Source organism: Clarias gariepinus, chromosome 27 (assembly GCF_024256425.1).
Source record: "Clarias gariepinus isolate MV-2021 ecotype Netherlands chromosome 27, CGAR_prim_01v2, whole genome shotgun sequence".
Lineage (NCBI taxonomy): Eukaryota > Metazoa > Chordata > Actinopteri > Siluriformes > Clariidae > Clarias > Clarias gariepinus.
In genome coordinates this window covers 15012947-15032500 of record NC_071126.1, presented here as the reverse complement: position 1 = coordinate 15032500, position 19554 = coordinate 15012947, and the positions used below count along the sequence as shown (strand labels likewise).

General features: G+C 38.7%; 1 protein-coding gene across 1 annotated transcript in view; it reads right to left on the bottom strand.

The window, feature by feature from the left end:
* slc35f1 (solute carrier family 35 member F1) overlaps positions 1–19554 on the bottom strand; it is a 140964-nt gene that overhangs the window by 7746 nt on the left and 113664 nt on the right. Inside the window, exons 6-7 of the mRNA XM_053489551.1 lie at positions 18665–18717; positions 12675–12829 (exon numbers count right to left, since the gene is read on the bottom strand). Of these exons, the coding sequence (XP_053345526.1) occupies positions 12675–12829; positions 18665–18717 (208 nt within the window). The remainder of the gene's footprint in view (positions 1–12674; positions 12830–18664; positions 18718–19554) is intronic.

Here is a 19554-nt window from a genome sequence, read left to right as displayed (position 1 = left end):
TGAAAAACAGCTCTACAAAATAAATCCGATTTTTTTTCCTTTCTGTGTAAACATACCCTCAGGCTCTATCATAACCAGAAGACTCAATATTTCCCATAAAACATGTCGTACTGTAGCTACTGACTGAATTTTGAAAATATGAACAAGAATAAAATAAAAGCTAGTCGATCCAGGATAAATAGAGATTCTTACAGATCAGCATGAATCACTGCACGGGCACAGCGCTGATGGAAACGGCAGAAAGCTGCTGCTGCGGTTTATTTATCCGCACAGAGAGCCACGTTTATGTAGACGACAGTAAGGCAGGTCGCTCTGAAAAAGCTTTTACACGCCTGTTCTGTACATCTCCCTCTCTCCATCTGCAAAGATAGCAGATACAGAGAAAACACAATAACTAGTGAAGAGGAATATTTTCCATTTAAACTGATGGCTTGTCGAAAAGCTATTTTACATTTGTCAGGCTTCTGCTAGATTCCAGCACAGCTATGATGAAATGGCTGTCTGATTTAAGCCACAGAAATGCTGTCCTATTAAAAAAAAGAAGGAAAACGGACATGTAGAAGTTTTCAATAAGGCGTATGGACGTGAATAGAACCCGTAAAAATGTCTTGATCATAAATCATCCTGCGATATTCACTGTATTTTTTCAAATTTTTTTTAAGAATACTTTCTTTACAGGCTAAAGAGTTATTACAGTGTCCTTGCACGCAGCACGCAGATCAAGATTGAAACCGAAGCGTCGGCGCTTATCCAGGCACCCTGGTGAAATTTTAAATAAAATTAATGAGGCTTTTTGGGCTCTGAGCTAATTTGAACAGATTTGATTGATATTTGTTATTTCTCGTAGCCCATGACATGTCTTCCTCTCTTCTTGTATCTCGTGTTAAAGATGGACAATGATGTCACCGTTCTAGCTTTGGCAAAAAAGAAGAAAGAAGAGAAGCTCATCCATTTGTTACAGACTGAAGAAGCCTCGGTCCTGCCCATTTGGGTCCTATTAGCTAACAAGATTTAAAAGTAACTTGAGAAGTATCTGCTACCAGAAGCAATTGTCCTCCCTTCACATTCCCTTTCTCTGCACGGGTTTTTCCAGATGCGGGATTTTACCATATTACCATGGCAACAGGTCAAATTTGTAAAAGCTTGTGAAAGCTAATATGTAAATGCCTCCAGTATTGGATTTTAAATGAAAATGTAACCAAGGACATAAAACTGGGTCTAAAACAGTATACAGTACACCCTGTCCAATCCCCCCACAAAAAAGTCATTATTTGTATGTACAGTAATAGCAAACACTTAAAAGCCTTTAATTGAATAATTACTGCAGTCATTAATATGTGTCAGCTGGCAACATTTCTATCAGCGCTAACTGATCCAGCTACTGATCCTTAAAAGTCATAAGACGTGTCCTGTTGTCATAAAAATAAAAAAATAAAAATGATCCGAGATTATTTGACTACATGCTTGGTGAAGTTGCATCATAAAAAGTAACGTACAGTAGAAATCGTTTATTAGTGAAGGTGAGAGCATGTTCACACAATGTTGTGTTGTCAACAGAAAGCCACTTGTAAGTGAGACCCACAGAAAAAAAGGCTTCTGTTTGCTTGCGAGCATAAAGACTGGACTTTTAGTTTGACTTTTCAGATTGACCGTATTCCAGAGGGTAAAAAGGGAAGCGTATAAAGCGATGCTCCCATCATGCATAGTAGACACCGTACAAGCCTCTTGAGACAGTGATATGATCTGCGGTTGCTTCAGTTGCTCAGGTCTAGGCTCAGCAATGTTATGTGGCAATAAAATGAAGTCAGCTGACGACCTGAATGGACTGGACTCTATGGAGCTATTCTTCCCTCATTGGCACAACCTTATTCTTAGACTCAGTTGGTAAAAGACATGAATTGGCCACTTGAGAGTCTTTTAAATGTGAAGACTTTGTGACTCTCCCATAATCAATACGGAATCGCGGACAAAAAGGAATGCATCTCTGGATAAAAATAAGTGAAAAGAAGCCTTAGTGAATGCATGCTAGAATCAAAGCTAAAGGCGATCAAACTAAATATTAGCATGCATGTCTTTTAGGACGGGTGGTGTAGCTTTTTTGCTTCCATGTATATGAGAAACCAACGGAATCAAAAGTTATGTAATCATACACACGGGACCTCACTGCCATTATACAGTTCCCTTTCAAAAACAGTGACACCAACCAATCATAGACATTTATGAGGTCTTGTTTACGACAAGAGCAGATAGCACTTTCCTCTAAGTGTGTTAACACACAGCATATAAGCAGTGGCTTTAGGTGTTAGGAGGACGTACAGTACGTGCTAGCCTTCACCCTCTACAGTTGGTTTACTGTCTGGTTCTGCTTCTTGATTTTAGAGCAAAGTCTGTTCGGGTTCAAGCGCCAAAACGTTGCTGGTTTAAAACCAAGAATAAACGAAGAACTAGTGAGTTGCTATGGCAACAGTAGTTTGATAAACCTTTATGTAAGAAAAGTCTTGCTGTAGTTATCCTAACTGTGAATAAACAATGATTTTTATCAAAGAGAAAATAGACATTGCAAAGAGACAAAGTAATCAACCATCTATTCTATGCATTATTAACTGTTAAACTAAATTTGACACATTTTAACAATTTTCAGGCTTGAAGTTCACCTGTTCTCACAGCACTACTAATTTTCCTTTTCTTCTCTGCCAACAGAATGAGATATGTTAATTTCTAAATTTAGAAATAATGTTTAGAAATACGCTTAATGATCACATAAATTATCAGTGACAGTATGGTGTGATGTCCAGGGTGTGCCCCGCCTTGAGCCCTAAGTCTCCTGGAATAGGCTCCAGGCCCCCGCGAATACAGGATAAAGTGGTATAGACAATGAGTGAGCGAGAATAAGTATGATGTGATGTAACTTGACATGAAGCTTCCATTACAGAAAAAAAAAAATATGGCAACATATTGTAAATTATAATGCAATATATTAAATAATAAATTTTAATATATAGGAAACTAGTGCTTATATTTATTAATATATTGCAATATATGAATAGACCATGTATGGATATATATCGCAATGCAGACAAAAAACATATATATATATATATATATACTTATAATTGTTTTATTAAAACATTATTGAAACTTATTTATTAAATAATATTGAATTCATTAAAATTAAACTGGCAAATAGCGAAATTCTGTACAAATGTCATTACCAATAAAGAACTAAAATACAATATACCGAATATTTTTTATCAAGAAGTGAAGCAATGAGATAATGTTTGTGTTCAGTGATTTCTGTACACACTTATCTTATCCTATCATTTAAGGCCAAACCTATTTTTGATGATACATTTATGACTGAATGTTTAACATTTTCTCTCATGGCCAACCCAATTAACCCAATTACAGTACATGTAGATCCTAATATAAGATAATCAAATGATATAACCAATCATAATAATAAGACGTGATTTCTCACACATTTTCTAAGCCTGCAAATATTTAAGTGTTCAGTGTGTTAGAGAAATGTTCAGGTCATCATCAGGCCTCGGGGTCAAGTCAGCAAAAAAATGCATTACCAAGCATCATTCATCCAGACCTTTAGGGGGCGGTAGCGCACCGCATACTTTAGCTGCCGCAGATAAAATGAAGAAGACCAAGCGGCCAAGAAAGGTGGGTTTTACTTTTTGCACCAAATTTAAAACTAAGGGCGTAGTTATTGTTGACAAGGAGTCAGTGTTTAAAAAAATGTTAAAAGTTTAGTTTAGCTTAGTTCTTAAATTGTAAAAGGAATTCAAATGATACATGTGGATTAGCATGTGGATTAGCATGTCTAGGTAACTAACACCAATGAGGTTAAAAGTTTTGTTTTTTGTTTTTTTAATGGTAAAAATCAGTCAGCTGGTTACAGTATTATTATTATTATTAGGCTGGTCCTAATAATAAGTTAACCAGTGTGATTTGACATATTAAATTATTTTTTTTTTTTACCTTTAAAAAAATATAAATAGTAAGTTAATGTTACTGCATGATCAGTTTTTGAAAACCAGTTGTTTTATTACAGTGTTAACAGTAGTTACCAAACCATGTAACTTTACAGACATTGGTTAATTATGTTCTATGAATAAAGATATGTTTGTTTGTGAAATGGTTATCTTGGTAATTATATACACTTTGCTTTAACTGGGTTCTTTTCAGAAGCATCCGAGTAGAAAGTAGGACTTTAAACAAATAAACTGCAGGGGAATGTTCTGGAGTCTCCATCAGCACCACATCATCAGTCAGGTAAGCAGCAGCTCACGAGCCACCTCAAACCCACCTCTCAACCTTTAGAAAGTTGGAAATGGAGTAGCTGAATGGTGTTTAGGTAAATCTCAAATGTTTTAATACATTTTTTTGTTCCATTAGATACTTAGCAGCTTCAGGAGTTGCATACTTTGGACAAACCTGTTGAACATCCACCACAAGAGAAGACTGATGTAGCTGGTCAGAAATAAGCTTTTCCAGCCCTGTTCCTGTAGCCCTTACATACACGAAGCAACCAATTTTCCCTTTAAATTATTTTTTTCTTTTTGACAGATTTTTTCACAGGAAGATTGCTTGAATGCTGTGGACTTTGTGTAACTCCTGTATAAATCATACTTTAAGATGAGCAGTGTGACGCTTTATCTTTGTCAGGTTGTGTAAAATTTTGTTTCATTATCATTTAGTGTCTTGATTCGCCAGATATTGCTGTTGTCTGTTATATTGTGTAAATTGTGTAATTTATTACACAATAAAAACTGTATATCGTAGTTTACACTTTTAAATTTATTTCATTTATGTATTCACTTTTAAAGTGTAAAAAGGAGGTGAAGAGGCAGGTACAGGCAGGTTGGAATGGGTGGAGAAAAGTTTCAGGTGTGTTGTGCGATAAAAGAGTATCAGCGAGAATGAAAGGAAAGGTGTACAGGACAGTGGTGAGACCAGCGATGCTTTACGGCTTAAAGACAGTGGCACTGAAGAAAAGACAGAAGGCAGAGTTGAAGGTAGCAGAGCTGAAGATGTTAAGGTTCTCCTTGGGAGTGACAAGGATGGACAGAATCAAGAATGAGTTCATCAGAGGGACAACCCATGTTAGATGTTTTAGAGATAAAGTCAGAGAGGCCAGATTGAGGTGGTTTGGACATGTTCAGAGGAGAGATGGTGAATATATCGGTAGAAGGATGCTGAAGTTTGAACTGCCAGGCAGGAGGTCTAGAGGAAGAACAAAGAGGAGATTTATGGATGCAGTGAGAGAGGAAATAAAGTTAGTTGGTGTGAGAGAAGAGGATGCAGAGGATAGGGTTAGATGGAAGCAGATGATTCGCTGTGGCGACCCCTGAAAGGAAACAGCCGAAAGACAAAGAAGAAGATTTATTTTTACGCATGGGCTAAAATATTTTTACGCATGGGCTCTCAGTGGTTGAAAATTACTGGTATAGACTTTAGATGAATGGGCTCGATTTACAAATTAATTGTAATAGTAAACTGTAGTATTTTTAATATTGTTAACCTGCTTGTTTTATTGTGGTGGACAGAGGTCAGTATGGACACTGACTGGTCTCAGGTGGTGTTTGTTGTGGCTCTTGACTGTATGCTGCTAATGGAGGATTTTTGATATGTCCAATAAAACTATAATATTTCTCATATGTCTCCTGTGTTTCATGCATAAGTATATAAGCCGTAAGCATATTATAAAAAAATGGATATATTTATTCCAATTCAATATATAATGAGGTATATTGTTAAATATAAAATTGCATACATTAAGATATACACTCACCTAAAGGATTATTAGGAACACCTGTTCAATTTCTCATTAATGCAATTATCTAATCAACCAATCATGTGACAGTTGCTTCAATGCATTTAGAAGTGTGGCCTGGTCAAGACAATCTCCTGAACGCCAAACTGAATGTCAGAATGGGAAAGAAAGGTGACTAAAGCAATTTTGAGCGTGGCATGGTTGTTGGTGCCAGAAGGGCCGGTCTGAGTATTTCACAATCTGCTCAGTTACTGGGATTTTCACGCACAACCATTTCTAGGGTTTGCAAAGAATGGTGTGAAAAAGGAAAAACATCCAGTATGCGGCAGTCCTGTGGGCAAAAATGACTTGTTGATGCAAGAGGGCAGAGGAGAATGGGCCGACTGATTCAAGCTGATAGAAAAGCAACTTTGACTGAAATAACCACTCGTTACAACCGAGGTATGCAGCAAAGCATTTGTGAAGCCACAACACGCACAACTTTGAGGCGGATGGGCTACAACAGCAGAAGACCTCACCGGGTACCACTCATCTCCACTACAAATAGGAAAAAGAGGCTACAATTTGCACGAGCTCGCCAAAATTGGACAGTTGAAGACTGGAAAAATGTTGCCTGGTCTGATGAGTCTCGATTTCTGTTGAGACATGCAAATGGTAAAGTCAGAATTTGGCGTAAACAGAATGAGAACATGGATTCATCATGTCTTGTTACCACTGTACAGGCTGGTGGTGGTGGTGTAATGGTGTGGGGGATGTTTTCTTGGCACACTTTAGGCCCCTTAGTGGCAATTGGGCATCGTTTAAATGCCACAGGCTACCTGAGCATTGTTTCTGACCATGTCCATCCCTTTATGACCACCATGTACCCATCGTCTGATGGATACTTCCAGCAGGATAATGCACCATGTCACAAAGCTCGAATCATTTCAAATTGGTTTCTTGAACATGACAATGAGTTCACTGTACTAAAATGGCCCCCACAGTCACCAGATCTCAACCCAATAGAGCATCTTTGGGATGACCGCATCTTACGGGAGCTTCGTGCCCTGGATGTGCATCCCACAAATCTCCATCAACTGCAAGATGCTATTCTATCAATATGAGCCAACATTTCTAAAGAATGCTTTCAGCACCTTGTTGAATCAATGCCACGTAGAATTAGGGCAGTTCTGAAGGTGAAAGGGGGTCAAACACCGTATTAGTATGGTGTTCCTAATAATCCTTTAGGTGAGTGTATATTTAAATCTTTCTCAATATATGAAAAGCGTCAATTTCTTATGTATTTTTCAATATACTGTAATATATGAATACAATATAATATTATGTATATTGTAAATATATTACATATATATTTACATATATATATTATTATAATTAATAATATATATTTTTTATTTATTAAAGAAAGACATGGTACAGTATATTTACTTTTGCTTGTAATCGTAGAACGTTCATAAAACTTTATAAACATTATAGCAGCGATGAATGCCTCTTCCTTCATCAACCTGGGGACTCTCTTTTTCTTTTTTTTAAAGTTATTAAAAAACTTAAGTTTATAATCATAATCAAAAAGCTTTTCCTGAATACCATCTTCTTTTGAATTCCTCTTCTCCCTTTTTGGGAGCAATGAAACTGGAAATTTCCTCCATCATGTTAACATCGCACAGTGACATAGTGTGGCCTCACGTGCCCAGGGTTGTGGGTTCGATTCCTGCCTCGGGTCTGTGTGCTTGGAGTTTCCACATTTTTGAAGTGCTTGGTGGGTCCAAAGACATTCTAATTAGGCTAACTAAACCAGTCCAGACTGTACCTTGCCTTGAGCCCCGTGCTCCCCGGGATACACCCCAGGCTCCCCATGACCCTGTACTGTACAGGATAAACGGATATGAGTTTATCCCTGTGAATGAGCTGTTACCATGGAAACTATGACATTAAAAAAAGAGCATTTATCTAAACCTATGATTCGTATTACATGCATTTCTATCGGCGCTACCTTTATAGTAAATGAATTCTGACCATCAGATTCAGCCTGAACATCTGTCTAACATTCAGTGACGACTGTGCTGCTGTTGACTCGCACGTCATTTAAACAGCACTCTGACTTTTTAGACTGTTGCTTAAAAAGGGTCGCTGGTTCGACAAGACCGGTGCGTAGTTAACAACCTCGGCCGACCTTTGTTTAGGATTATGAATTATGATTAAGGGGTAATTGGGTCATGATGATATTTAAAGTGCTGCATTAAAGTCCCGGCGAGGACGGAGAATTACAGCAGCGAGCTCGTTTCACCCTCTCATTGCACAATATGATTATTACCGCCAGAGTCATTCACTTAATCATTAAGAAGCAGACACGCTCCACGGTGAACACGCCGAAGCTCACAGCCTCATTAACACCGCACTCCAAGTTTCTCTACGTCGCCAAGCGCACAGAAAAGGCCATCTTTTCAGCTTTAAGGTCACGTCTTACGTCAGGAGCTACTTAATGAAAGAAAAAATAATAATCATACATGATCGTTATTCAGGCATTTCACTGGTACAGCATCACCACGTCGTAATGAGCCATGCGTCATAATCCAACCCAAAAGCAATACTCACACGTTCTTTATTTCTCATCACACAGCAGTATCAATTTTCTGTACGACATCCAGGATGCATATTCATGATCCCGCACTGATTTCTAACCCAGTGGTGGTATTCATTTCCACCTCAATATTTGCAGCCATCCATCACAGCTGGTGCTTGGCGCCAGGAACCGGTATGAAATGAATTCCTGAACTAACAGGAGACCTTTCGAAGCAAAACCACCAGCAGTCTCATAGGTTACATGAATATTAAAGCACCTGCTGATGCCAAAGTGAAGCCTCACAAGCACAGTTCCCTCTTGATCCCTCTGTATGGTGTGTGTGTGTGTGTCAAAGAGAGAGACACTTTTAAAAGTCTCCAAATGGACAACCGGATAAAATATATATTTAGAAAACGAGTTCCTTAAGAGGGTGGCACGGTGGCTTAGTGTTTAATTCTGTCGCTTTGCGTCTCCAGGGTTGGGGGTTCGAATCTTGCCTCTACCCTTTGTGTATGTCCTCCAAGGGCTTGGTGGGTTTCCCCCAGGTACTCCGGTTTCCTCCCACAGTCCAAAGACTTGTGCTGTAAGCTGATTGCCATTTCCAAATTACCTTCAGTGTATGATTGGGTGTGGTAGGTTGGTGATCCAGGGTAAATCCCACCTCGTGCGCCAAGTTCCCTGGGATACGCTCCACCCCCTCCAGAACCCTACAATCTGTATCCTAACCCCTAATTACAATTTAATCTCTCAACTTGTTTATACTCACTCGATGTGAAACCTGCGCCAGCCTAAGTGAACACAAAGCTGTTATCCTGACACGAATTGAAGAAAGCCACAAACAAAGCTCTCAGTCTCTCTGTTTTTTTATAGCAGTTGCCTGTTTCTCGGTGTGTGTTCCCGCAGGCATACAAAACAGTCTGCGTTCTTGTTTTGAAGTGACGGATGTTTCATATGGAGACGGTGTTTAAGCTTGTTTAGGACCATGGTGCTGTTGGATAGCTTTTTTTTCCCCCACGCATCAAGCATAACGACGTCGGGTCACCGGTAAAAGTAAATCTGGATGAAAGATACCTTCCACCGCATTGCCCACAAGCTCACCAAGTGTTTTTGCTTTCTTTTGATCGCTACTGATACTTGGGCCTTCATCTGGGTCAGACTTTTTTTCAAGGTCTGGTCAAATTTGCACCTTTCCTTTTTAAATATTTATTCATTGCCGTAACTGCTACCTGTCGCACAAATCATTGATTCTATTGTCGTGAAAGTCGTGACTGAGTCGTTAGCACTGTCGTCTTTGCATGTTCTCCCTGTGCTTGGTGGGTTTCCTCCGGGTACTCTGGTTCCCTCCCACAGTCCAAAGACATGCAGATTAGGCTAAATGCTGTTCCCAAAATGCCTGTATTGTGTGAGTGCGTGTATGTGTGAGCCCTGAAATGGATTGGCACCCTGCCCATGGTGTACCCTGCCTTATGCATTAAGTCTCCTGGGATAGGCTCCAGGACCCCCCGCGACCCTAAATACAGGACGATGATGAGTGAAAGTCATTACTGTGCTACCTACTGCCACCCACTGACGTGGAGGAGTATTTCCATTACTATGCCAGTCATGACATCACAATAATAGTAAATTATTTCCAGTAACTAAACAATAATCTTTTGGACGTATTAAGTATAATTGGATAATTTCTCAGTGGTTGAAAATTACTGGTATAGACTTTAGATGAATGGGGTCCTCAAAGAGTTCTTCGCTTTCTACGGGACTTCTACCTGGAATGGTTTACTAAAAAAAATCCTCTGCTGTAAAGTTTTACGAAAAGAATAATTTAAATTTAAAATAAAATTGAGTTAAACAATTCTGCATAAAAGAGTGGGCCACAATTCCTACTCTTCGATGTGAAAGAGTCTTTGCCGGTTATCACAAACGTTGGTGCAACCAACTGTGGCCCAAACAGTCATTACATTTACAGATAGGATTTGACTTTTTTCTTTAATGAATGAAATCATCATTTAAAAACTGTGATATTAAAATTAGTTTGATGATCTTTGATCTCAAAAAATTTTATCAAATACTTTTTCACGGCACTGTAGGTTAATGCTTTATTATTTCTACAAGCTTGTATGTTGTAAGTAGTACAAACCTGCACACTGCACATACATCACAGCTCTATTTCCAGGTTTTAAAAGTTTTTACTCTGCTGTATCAGCGTCTAGACTGCCTCGGCTGCATCACAGCACGCTGGTCTGGGAATTGGTGTTTTATTTTATCTGGAGACAAACTACAAAATATCTAAGGGGATCAGTCCTGAATATTGGCGTACGGGTCCCTACGTATTCAGGACATGGAGGCGGAGGTTTAAATAATGTTCAGTGTCCGTGTTACTGCGGCTCAGTCTGAGGACCGGGGTGAGAACAGCCTAGCTTATTTTTCTTTTTAATTTAGATGGCCGACTATAGCAGATGCGGAGAGAATGCCTAATCACAGTAGGAACAACTCTGGCATTCAGGTGATGCTCACAGTGCAACTCGACATCTACGAATTGAAATGGATGAGCCGCATTTCAGCCGAGCCTAATCTCCAGCGGCTCTGTTCAGAACACGCCAACCCTGTTTCGCCCTTATACACACAAAGGGCAATGTATGAATTATTCCCAAGGTCTGCTTTTAGTCTGGCAAAGCAGCACTTCATCCCAATTCACTTTATTAATATTTCCTCCCCTTTCTCAAAGAGTGCGTGAACGTACTGTAATGCAATAACGAATGTTCGGATTCCATCCTCATTTTCACCATCACTTTTGTAAAACTTTATCTATTAATCTAAAGTTTTACTAAAGATGCAGGAACAAAAGACGACTACGCAGTAATTACGCCACTTCAAAACCTTAATCGTGCAATTGATGAAGCGGGAAATGGAGTTCTGGACGTTTATGCAACTTGTTCGGCAAATTTATGAAGTTGTTTTTTTTTATCATTTTTGTGTAAGAGAATAAATCAAGCATAAACTGATAATATCCTATTCATCAACTTTTAAAATAGGTAGAAAAGCGAAAAAAAAAACTTCTGCAGTACTTTCTTAAAGGATTGCTTTAAGAAGTGCTCGCTACACATGAAATAATAAGACTGTTAAAGAAATGTTAAGTATTTCCTGGACATAAAATGTCACTTTTAAAACAGTTTTAAAAGCTTGTTTTGTTCTATTTTTTAAAACCCTGTTTGAAATTATATTTGTGAAGGTATTCCTTTTAAATTGCGGCGTAAATTTCGTGCTCTAACAAGAACATCAGGTAAAACAGCATTAATTGTCAGAATGAAAGAAGTTTCTTTGCAGATATTTAGCTTCAGAACCCCAACATATTGTTTAACATGTCATAGCGAAGATGATATGGTGGCTTAGCGGTTAGCACTGTTAGCACCTCCAGGTCCCGGGTTCGATTCCTGCCTCCGGTTGCATTGTTTCCTCTAACAATCTCAAAACAATGCGTTAGGATAATTGGTGTTCCTAAATTTTCCCGAGTGAATGTGTGTAAATTGGCACCTCCTACCCTAACACTCTCCAGGCCCCCTGTGACCCTGTATACAGGATAAAGCGGTATAGACGATTAGAGTGAGTAAGGGAACGTCGTATATCTTATATCTCACTTATAACAGTGTATAACAAATTTTGGTGCGTGAATTATAATTTTTATTTTATTTTATAATCCAATCTTGTTATAATTTCCTTTTGCGTTTTAGGTTTGGTGAATCTGTGCAGTTACATTTCACCGTGTCTGACATGCTTTCTGATTCCAGTAAATGTGATTAATCTTTTATTCCTCCCTAATTAGTCTGACAAATCCTCCTTGTGCTATGAAACTGTTATTATGTTGCCCTCTTTTGTAACCTTCGTTGCAAAAATAAAAAGACTTCTCGGATGCTTGAACGAATGCTCAGAGGACGCAAGAACAAGAACAAGAACAACAAGGATGAAAAAAAAAAAGGTCCTCCAGACAGAAATTAGGTGGAGGAAGCCTTGACAAGAAAGAAACCAGACTGAGCAAGCAGACATCGTCTTCCTTTGAATTCATATAAAAGAATCAAGAGTAGGACGTGCTTCGGGAAAGAAAAAAAAACAACCTTGGACAGATGTCCAGAGTCGCTTCACCCAACATCGAGACGGATCAATGCAAAGCACAAAGTAGTCCTTTAATCGAAGCAGAAAGGAAATAAAAATCTTTGATAATAAACGCATTGTGCTAAATGACAGACGGCATGATCTTATTTTGACAAGGAATAGGATAAAGCTGAGTGCTTTGTCCCTACACACAAACACACACACACACACACACACACTCACCTTGTACTGAAATAGAAAGAGGCCACAGAACAGGCTGTACAGGTCAGCAGTGAGCAGAGACAGGTTGACGGTTGTGGCGCTGGTCCGTTTGATCACCACAGGCATGAAGCTGTACAGGCCAAACATGCAGGCGCTAAAGCCGATGTACAGTAACCCTGAAGAGAGACACAGAGCACTCGGCAGTCACTCTCGGCTATTCATCACTGACAAATACACTGAATCAAGGGCAAACCTCAGGCTCACGGTTAAGCTGTTGTAAAGTAAGCGCTCTGAAAGCATTTTTGTTTTACCCAGAGATCTGCTTTAATTAAGGAAGAAACTAAAGCAGAATCAATAAATCGTTCTGCAAATAAAAAAAAAATAATACAAAAAACATATGTACGAGGGGTGTTCAAGCCAAAAGGAATAACGGAACACAGTTAGTTTTGAGAGTTAAAAGTCCATTTATTTCTCAATATTAGCTTCTGATATGCTAAAAGCCACCTACATCCTTCTTTGAACCGTTTGCATAAATCAACTCTTTCTTTTTTTTCGATTTCCCCCCAATTTTCTTCCTAATTTAGCCATGTCCAATTCCTCCCCCTCACCCCTCACGAGGGCCGAAGACTATAGTTTCCTCAAAACCACGTAACACCAGCCGACTCGCATCTTTTCAAACTGCTCGCTTACGCACCGTTTGGGGCGGCATAACACACTGAGAGGACAGCGATATCCGCTGCTATATCTACTATTGCATGAGCTAACTAATTGGCTGTAGAGCCGTGATTAATGTGGGAGCACGAAGTACCTCTCATCCATCCCCTCTGAGAGAGCTCAGCCAATCAGCTCTCTCTAGACCTCTGGCTGCGAGAGGTTACAGCATCACCCGGGAATCGAACTCGCGATCTCCAGATGATAGCGCAAGCACTTTACCACTGCGCCACTCGGAGGCCCATCCTTAAACGCTTCTGTAAATGTCGATCGGTTTTGCACCATCATAATTTACGATAAAGTCCCGGTTTTACTTGAACACCTCTTGTAATATGTCTACTGTAAACTGTATATTCTATATGAACTGTTATTAACACACATATTTTTTCGCCTCTACTTTGATCAACACTGCAAAAATTATGACACCGCAATAATAATGATTGAACTGGTACATACTGTACTTTCTCATCATGCCATCGTTATATATAAAATACCAGACTATTTAGCCTGTTTTTACAAACAAACCAAAAAAAACCCCACTGTTTCAGTGTCTGTAGCTTTAAATGAACTGTCTCCGAGCACCCCTTTCAGAAAGTGCATCTTTCTAACCAATCAGAACTCTCTGGCTCTGGCGAAAGAGCGCACTTTCAATGTCCACAAACATCAGGAGGCGAAAAAAACATTTAAACGCCCCTGAAATGAGGCGATAACAATCAATCAACATATTCAAAATGTTTTGATGGAGATAAGACCATATTAAGTCAAAGGAATTCATTTTTTTCAGAAATAGAACACAAAGAATTTTTTTTTCTGTCATTACTCTCGGAGATATTGAATCGGCAGTGGCTCGATTATTCAGTAAGTGAGGATTTTAGGTTTTGTTTTTATTGCAAACTTTTGAATCAGTATAAGAACATGTCAAGTATAAAAAAATGTAAAATGACAATGTTGGGTGTTTCCATCAAAAGAACACATTGAATACGAGACTCATGTCACATAATGCTAAAAATCAGCAGAGAATATTTTACAGCTTTCGTCCTTTTTTTTTTACATGGATGAACTGATTTAAATTTCATTGTTATAAATTCAATATTAGATATTATTCTAATTTATTACATTTTATTCATTTCCAGCCTGTTTTTAGTGATTGTACTAATTATTCTCAAGCTTTTAAAATGGTTCACACTTTTGGAAACGATTTCGACCAATAGTACAAGAATATTAGATTTGTAAAACTTTGGAACTTTGAAATGAGTTAAATAATTAGATATAATCATATATCTTTATCATATTGGAATGTTATAATATTAAAAATGCCAATGATGACTGTTTCTATTTTGAAAAAAAAAGAAGAAAGAATGGATGACAAAGGTGTGAAGTAGAGGCCAGGTTTCTCTCTCTCTCTCTCTCTCTCTCTCTCTCTCTCTATATATATATATATATATATATATATATATATATATATAGAGAGAGAGAGAGAGAGTTTTATCTGAATCTGGTCTAAATTTAGTTTTTTTTTTTTTCACATTTAGCTAGCATAACCTTTTCCCACATATCTCCAAAGAAAAGTAAGATAAGGCCAAATACTAAGATATTACTCACAATTTATCTGTAAAGCAATAAGATTTAAACATCACTGATATCATGAAGGATGAAGGACATCTTGGTTGTTTTGGAAAAACCGTTCTGCTCATAGTTTCTCAGATAATAAAATTACCTTCTGGCCTTCTCAAGACAGTCATTTCAAAGTGCGTCTGTAAAGGACACGACTTTCATTTCCAAGAATGAGGATGACAAAGATGCACCAGGGCCAGACACCGAAATGTAAAAAGCTCTCATCTGGAAAAAACATAAAGCGTTTGCCACTCCAGCATGGCCATTTCCCAAATCAACAATTTCACTAAGAGCAGGATCCTATTGAACGCCTGCTTATTACACAAGCCTCTTTTCAGCCTCAACATTTCACTAGAACTGAAAACAATTGCATTGTGATTCCAGGTAGGCTGAAAATAAATATTATTCCATTTACTAAATCCAATTTCTAGAATTTATTCAATTGAGAGCATTCATTTTGGTTCGTCCTAATAGAAAAACAACAACAGTTCTGGAACTTGTGTGCACTTATACGCACAGTGATTGCTTTTTAATCACTCACGTCAGTGAGGATTCATTATTTGTTAACGAACAGGGGAATTATTTGGACTTATTGGCAAAGGATAAATACAGTGAATAAAGATCCTAAATCAGAACTCACTCTCTATCTGGGCAAAGAAATGCTCACATTGTTTATTTAGTTGAAATCATTTTTGTTTCAAACTGCATTAGCTAAAAAATATTAGCTTATAGATGCTGTAGCATGAAATTCACTCTCACTTTAATTGCTTTAAAACAAACCTGGCCACGATGGACTCAATGCTCACGTTCACTCAACTACTGATCAGGGATTACACACCTGAAATCTATCACACTCACAGTCACGGTATTTAAGGACTCTATATTCACCCTTAGTTTGAGTTTGCTGTAAATATTGTGTTGTTATTCTGATAGTTATTATGGCTTTGATCCTTCTCCCTTTGATCATATCCTGTGTCTGGCTTGCCCAGCTTATGTCTCATCGCTGTGTACCTGACCTTTGCCTGACCTTTGCTAAGCTAATTCTTATTTACATCTTTGTTTTGGATTGTTTAGTATACTTAAGTCGATCATCACTTGCATACTTATACACTGTCTAGCCTGTCTAGTCTAGTCTGTCTTTAAAAAAAAAAAGTTCAAAGTGTCAAATCATCTGGCTGCATCAAGCAAAGAAAACTTATGAAATGACTTAAAGTGGGTGAAAACGCTTCAATACATTATCAAAATCTGGAAGCATAGTGCTGAACCGTCTACTTTGTGGAAGAAATGTCATCAGGAAAAAAAAAAAACATGTGTATGGTAAAAAAAAACCACAGTTAAAACATATCTATGTTTAATAGTGACACAAAGTGACAAGAACTCACAAGGTTGGGACTAAACAGCTGTATGGGCATAAGAAAACCACTCGCTCTATCAAATTTGATTTTGCACCCTTTTTGTGACCTCATATAAGAACATCCTTTTCCCAGCTTGTAGTTCAGCTCTGCTGGTGTCTGTTGGGGGCGTGGCTAAGCAGGTACAGACATTTACATAAACACTGAAACAGTGCATTTAAAGGAGGAGTGAAATAAAAAAAAAACTTTGAGGTATGATAAAATATGGAGCTCTGCGACCCGTGTTAACTTATAAGTCAAACTTTTAAATATGGGACCTTTAAACTTGCACGTTTTTTCATCTGTGAACCTGAATAGTTCTGAACAAAACTGTGAGACTTTATCACACACACATATTTAAATATCATGAATATTCAGGACAATTTGCAAATTCGCTGCCGCTAATGATTACAAATTTAGATATGTTCCAGGGCAGGGTCTCAGAGAGCGACGTTAACTCTCGCAATCAGTACATGGAATAATTTTCCCTCTTAAAAGGAACATGAGGTGTGTGGGGGACGTGATGTAATAAAATTAAGAAGTGAGATTCGCCCGGCTGGGTTAAATACAGAGATTGTTCCCTGTAAAATCCAGTTCCTGCTCTTTAACACGACAGAGCCTGACTTTATTAGGTAGAAAGTAGCGGCTAATTCAAGTTATGGCTCTGTTTAAAGTGCACATAGAGCGAGCACATTATTATAAAGCTCTGATTTGTCTTGCAGCCAGAACTACTGTCAGAGCTGTTTTATAAGATAAATAAACATCGAGGACTCGACAGTGCTGTGGTATGACTGTTTTTAAAAGATAAGTCTGTTTTGAATCTCTGACCCTTTAATCATTTACTCTGAATCATAACCATAATCCTGCAAATTAAGTTGTTTTTCAGGATACTTTGGATAACTTAAAGGTTACCTTTTATGCATAATTCCTTTTTTAGTCATTGAGATGGATCTCAATTTTGTATAGAGTGAGACTTAAAAGCCTATTAGATTTTCCCCCTAATGTGACCTCATACAAGCAGAGTCCTCTCCCAATGTGTTGTTTGGCTCCGCCCAAATTCTGGTGGGGTTTAAACCAGCGGTTGCACATTAACATAGTGGTTAGCACTGTTGCCGTGCACCTCCCGGATCCAGGTTCGATTCCTGCCTCGGGTGCATGTTCCTCGCACACTCCAAAGACAAGCAGATGGTGTTCGTAAATTGCCCTGCAGTGTGTAAATGAGTGTGTGTGCCCTGCAATAGATTTGTACCCTGCCCTGTGCCCTAAGTCTCCTGGGATAGACTCCAGGCCCTCCGTCACCCTTCATTTTGGTAAACGACCAACAAATATATATATATAACATTTAAAATGTATAAGGCTAAGCTGTCACAAAATGCTGAATGTCAGAAAAAAAATATCTCACTTTTGCCAAACCAAAATCATATTATCAGCAATTTTGGTCTGTTTTTCAGAATTTACAGTGACATGTGACATGATTTCCCAGAGCACTATAGTTATTATGCAGGATCAAGCTTATATTTTTTATGCCACAGCACAGTCTCAGATGGTGACACATATTCCAGCACATGTTTCTACACTTGTGACGGTGGAGACAGCTTACACAGCTGACCTGTGAGCGGCTCTAGACTCAGTAATGCCCCTGTGGCGAGTCAGTGCCCCCAGGGACATGCTGTCTTTGGTACGCCTTGGACACTCTGACAGCAGGAGCATTGCACAATGCTGAGTATTTAGTCATTGACTTTGCCTGGCAGTAGCACTGAGAAATATGGGCTGGATGACAGTTTCTGACAGTTTCCCCACCTCTATACTGATTCTCGGCCAAATCTCATTTGTCATTCCGGATTGGTGCACGTGACGATGCAGCGTTCGGCCACGAGATCATTTTGACATTTCGAATGAAGCTGTCATGGTTTGCGCGGAAAAAAAAGCGTTGAAGAGAAAGCTGTGTTAAGTGTGCGCTGCTTTCTCGATATCTCAGAGGAAAAGCTCCTACTGTGTCTTCTTTCAGCTGAGCTCATTTACCCAGAAACAGTAGCACCATGTGACAGATCTCCTGAGCTCACCGCTGAGAGAAAAAATATCTCACGCAGCAGGGAAAGGATACGTGTGCTGTATGTGTGCGTAAGGGTGGGTAGATAAAATAAAGCAGAAATGGCAATCAGGCCTTTCTGCAACACCCCACCCTCCTCCACGCAGAAAACAAAACAGGGGTTTTTAATTAGCCTGGCCTCCTGTAGTGCTCTCGTCTCCTGCGGCTGCCCCATTTCAGAAATGGATGGTGTGTATGAATCTTACCTATCTGCCAGTCCCACTGCACCTTCAGCAGCTCCTTGTGTTCCATGATGGCCCTGAAACAGAACGAAAAGCACTTTCAGTGATGCATAATAATACAAATACCATCATGAGGTTGAACAGAATAAAAAGAACACTTAGATTGCTTTCTTTCAAAGAACAAATACAGCTACAGCTAATTCGTTTACCACCACTTTCAAATGTACGCTGTGGAAGTGGTGGCTCAGACGGCTAAGGCTCTTGCTTGTTAATTTTTCAGATCCGGGTTTATCCGGGTGGGTGTAGCGCAGTGCCAGTCCAATTCGAAGACATTATTAAATGTTATCGTTTTATATTATAAAACTCCTTATATTATAAATCTCTTTATTCTTACCCAGCTTGTTATGCATTTCTTTATTCCACCATTGCACTTTTATAATACAACTAAATCTAAGTATTTAGGGCCTAAGCACTATAGGGATAAGGATTTTTTTTCTTTTTCTTTCTTTCTTTTTTTTCGCACTGCATGTCCTGGGCTAAACTCAACAGGAAGTCAGTTATTTTGGGTGGTTTGCAGAAACGCACCCGATGGATTTTGATATACTTCTCCTGGGGAATTTATACGATCGCCACCAAACCGGGCCGATGTGATCTGAAGACATTGAGGATATCATTGATATCTCAAACGGGTCAGCCGTGATAATGTCTTTAACATATGCTGTAAAGTGATTAATAACTTTCTGTGTGGCATTATACTGAGTGACATTATATTCAGTGACATCACATTGAGTAACATCATGGCGTGATGCTTTTTTCTCCAGCATCTGCAGTCTATTCTACACACGTACACATCACTATCTAACACACACATATACATACACACACACCAACGCACTCAACAAATATTTAGGGCC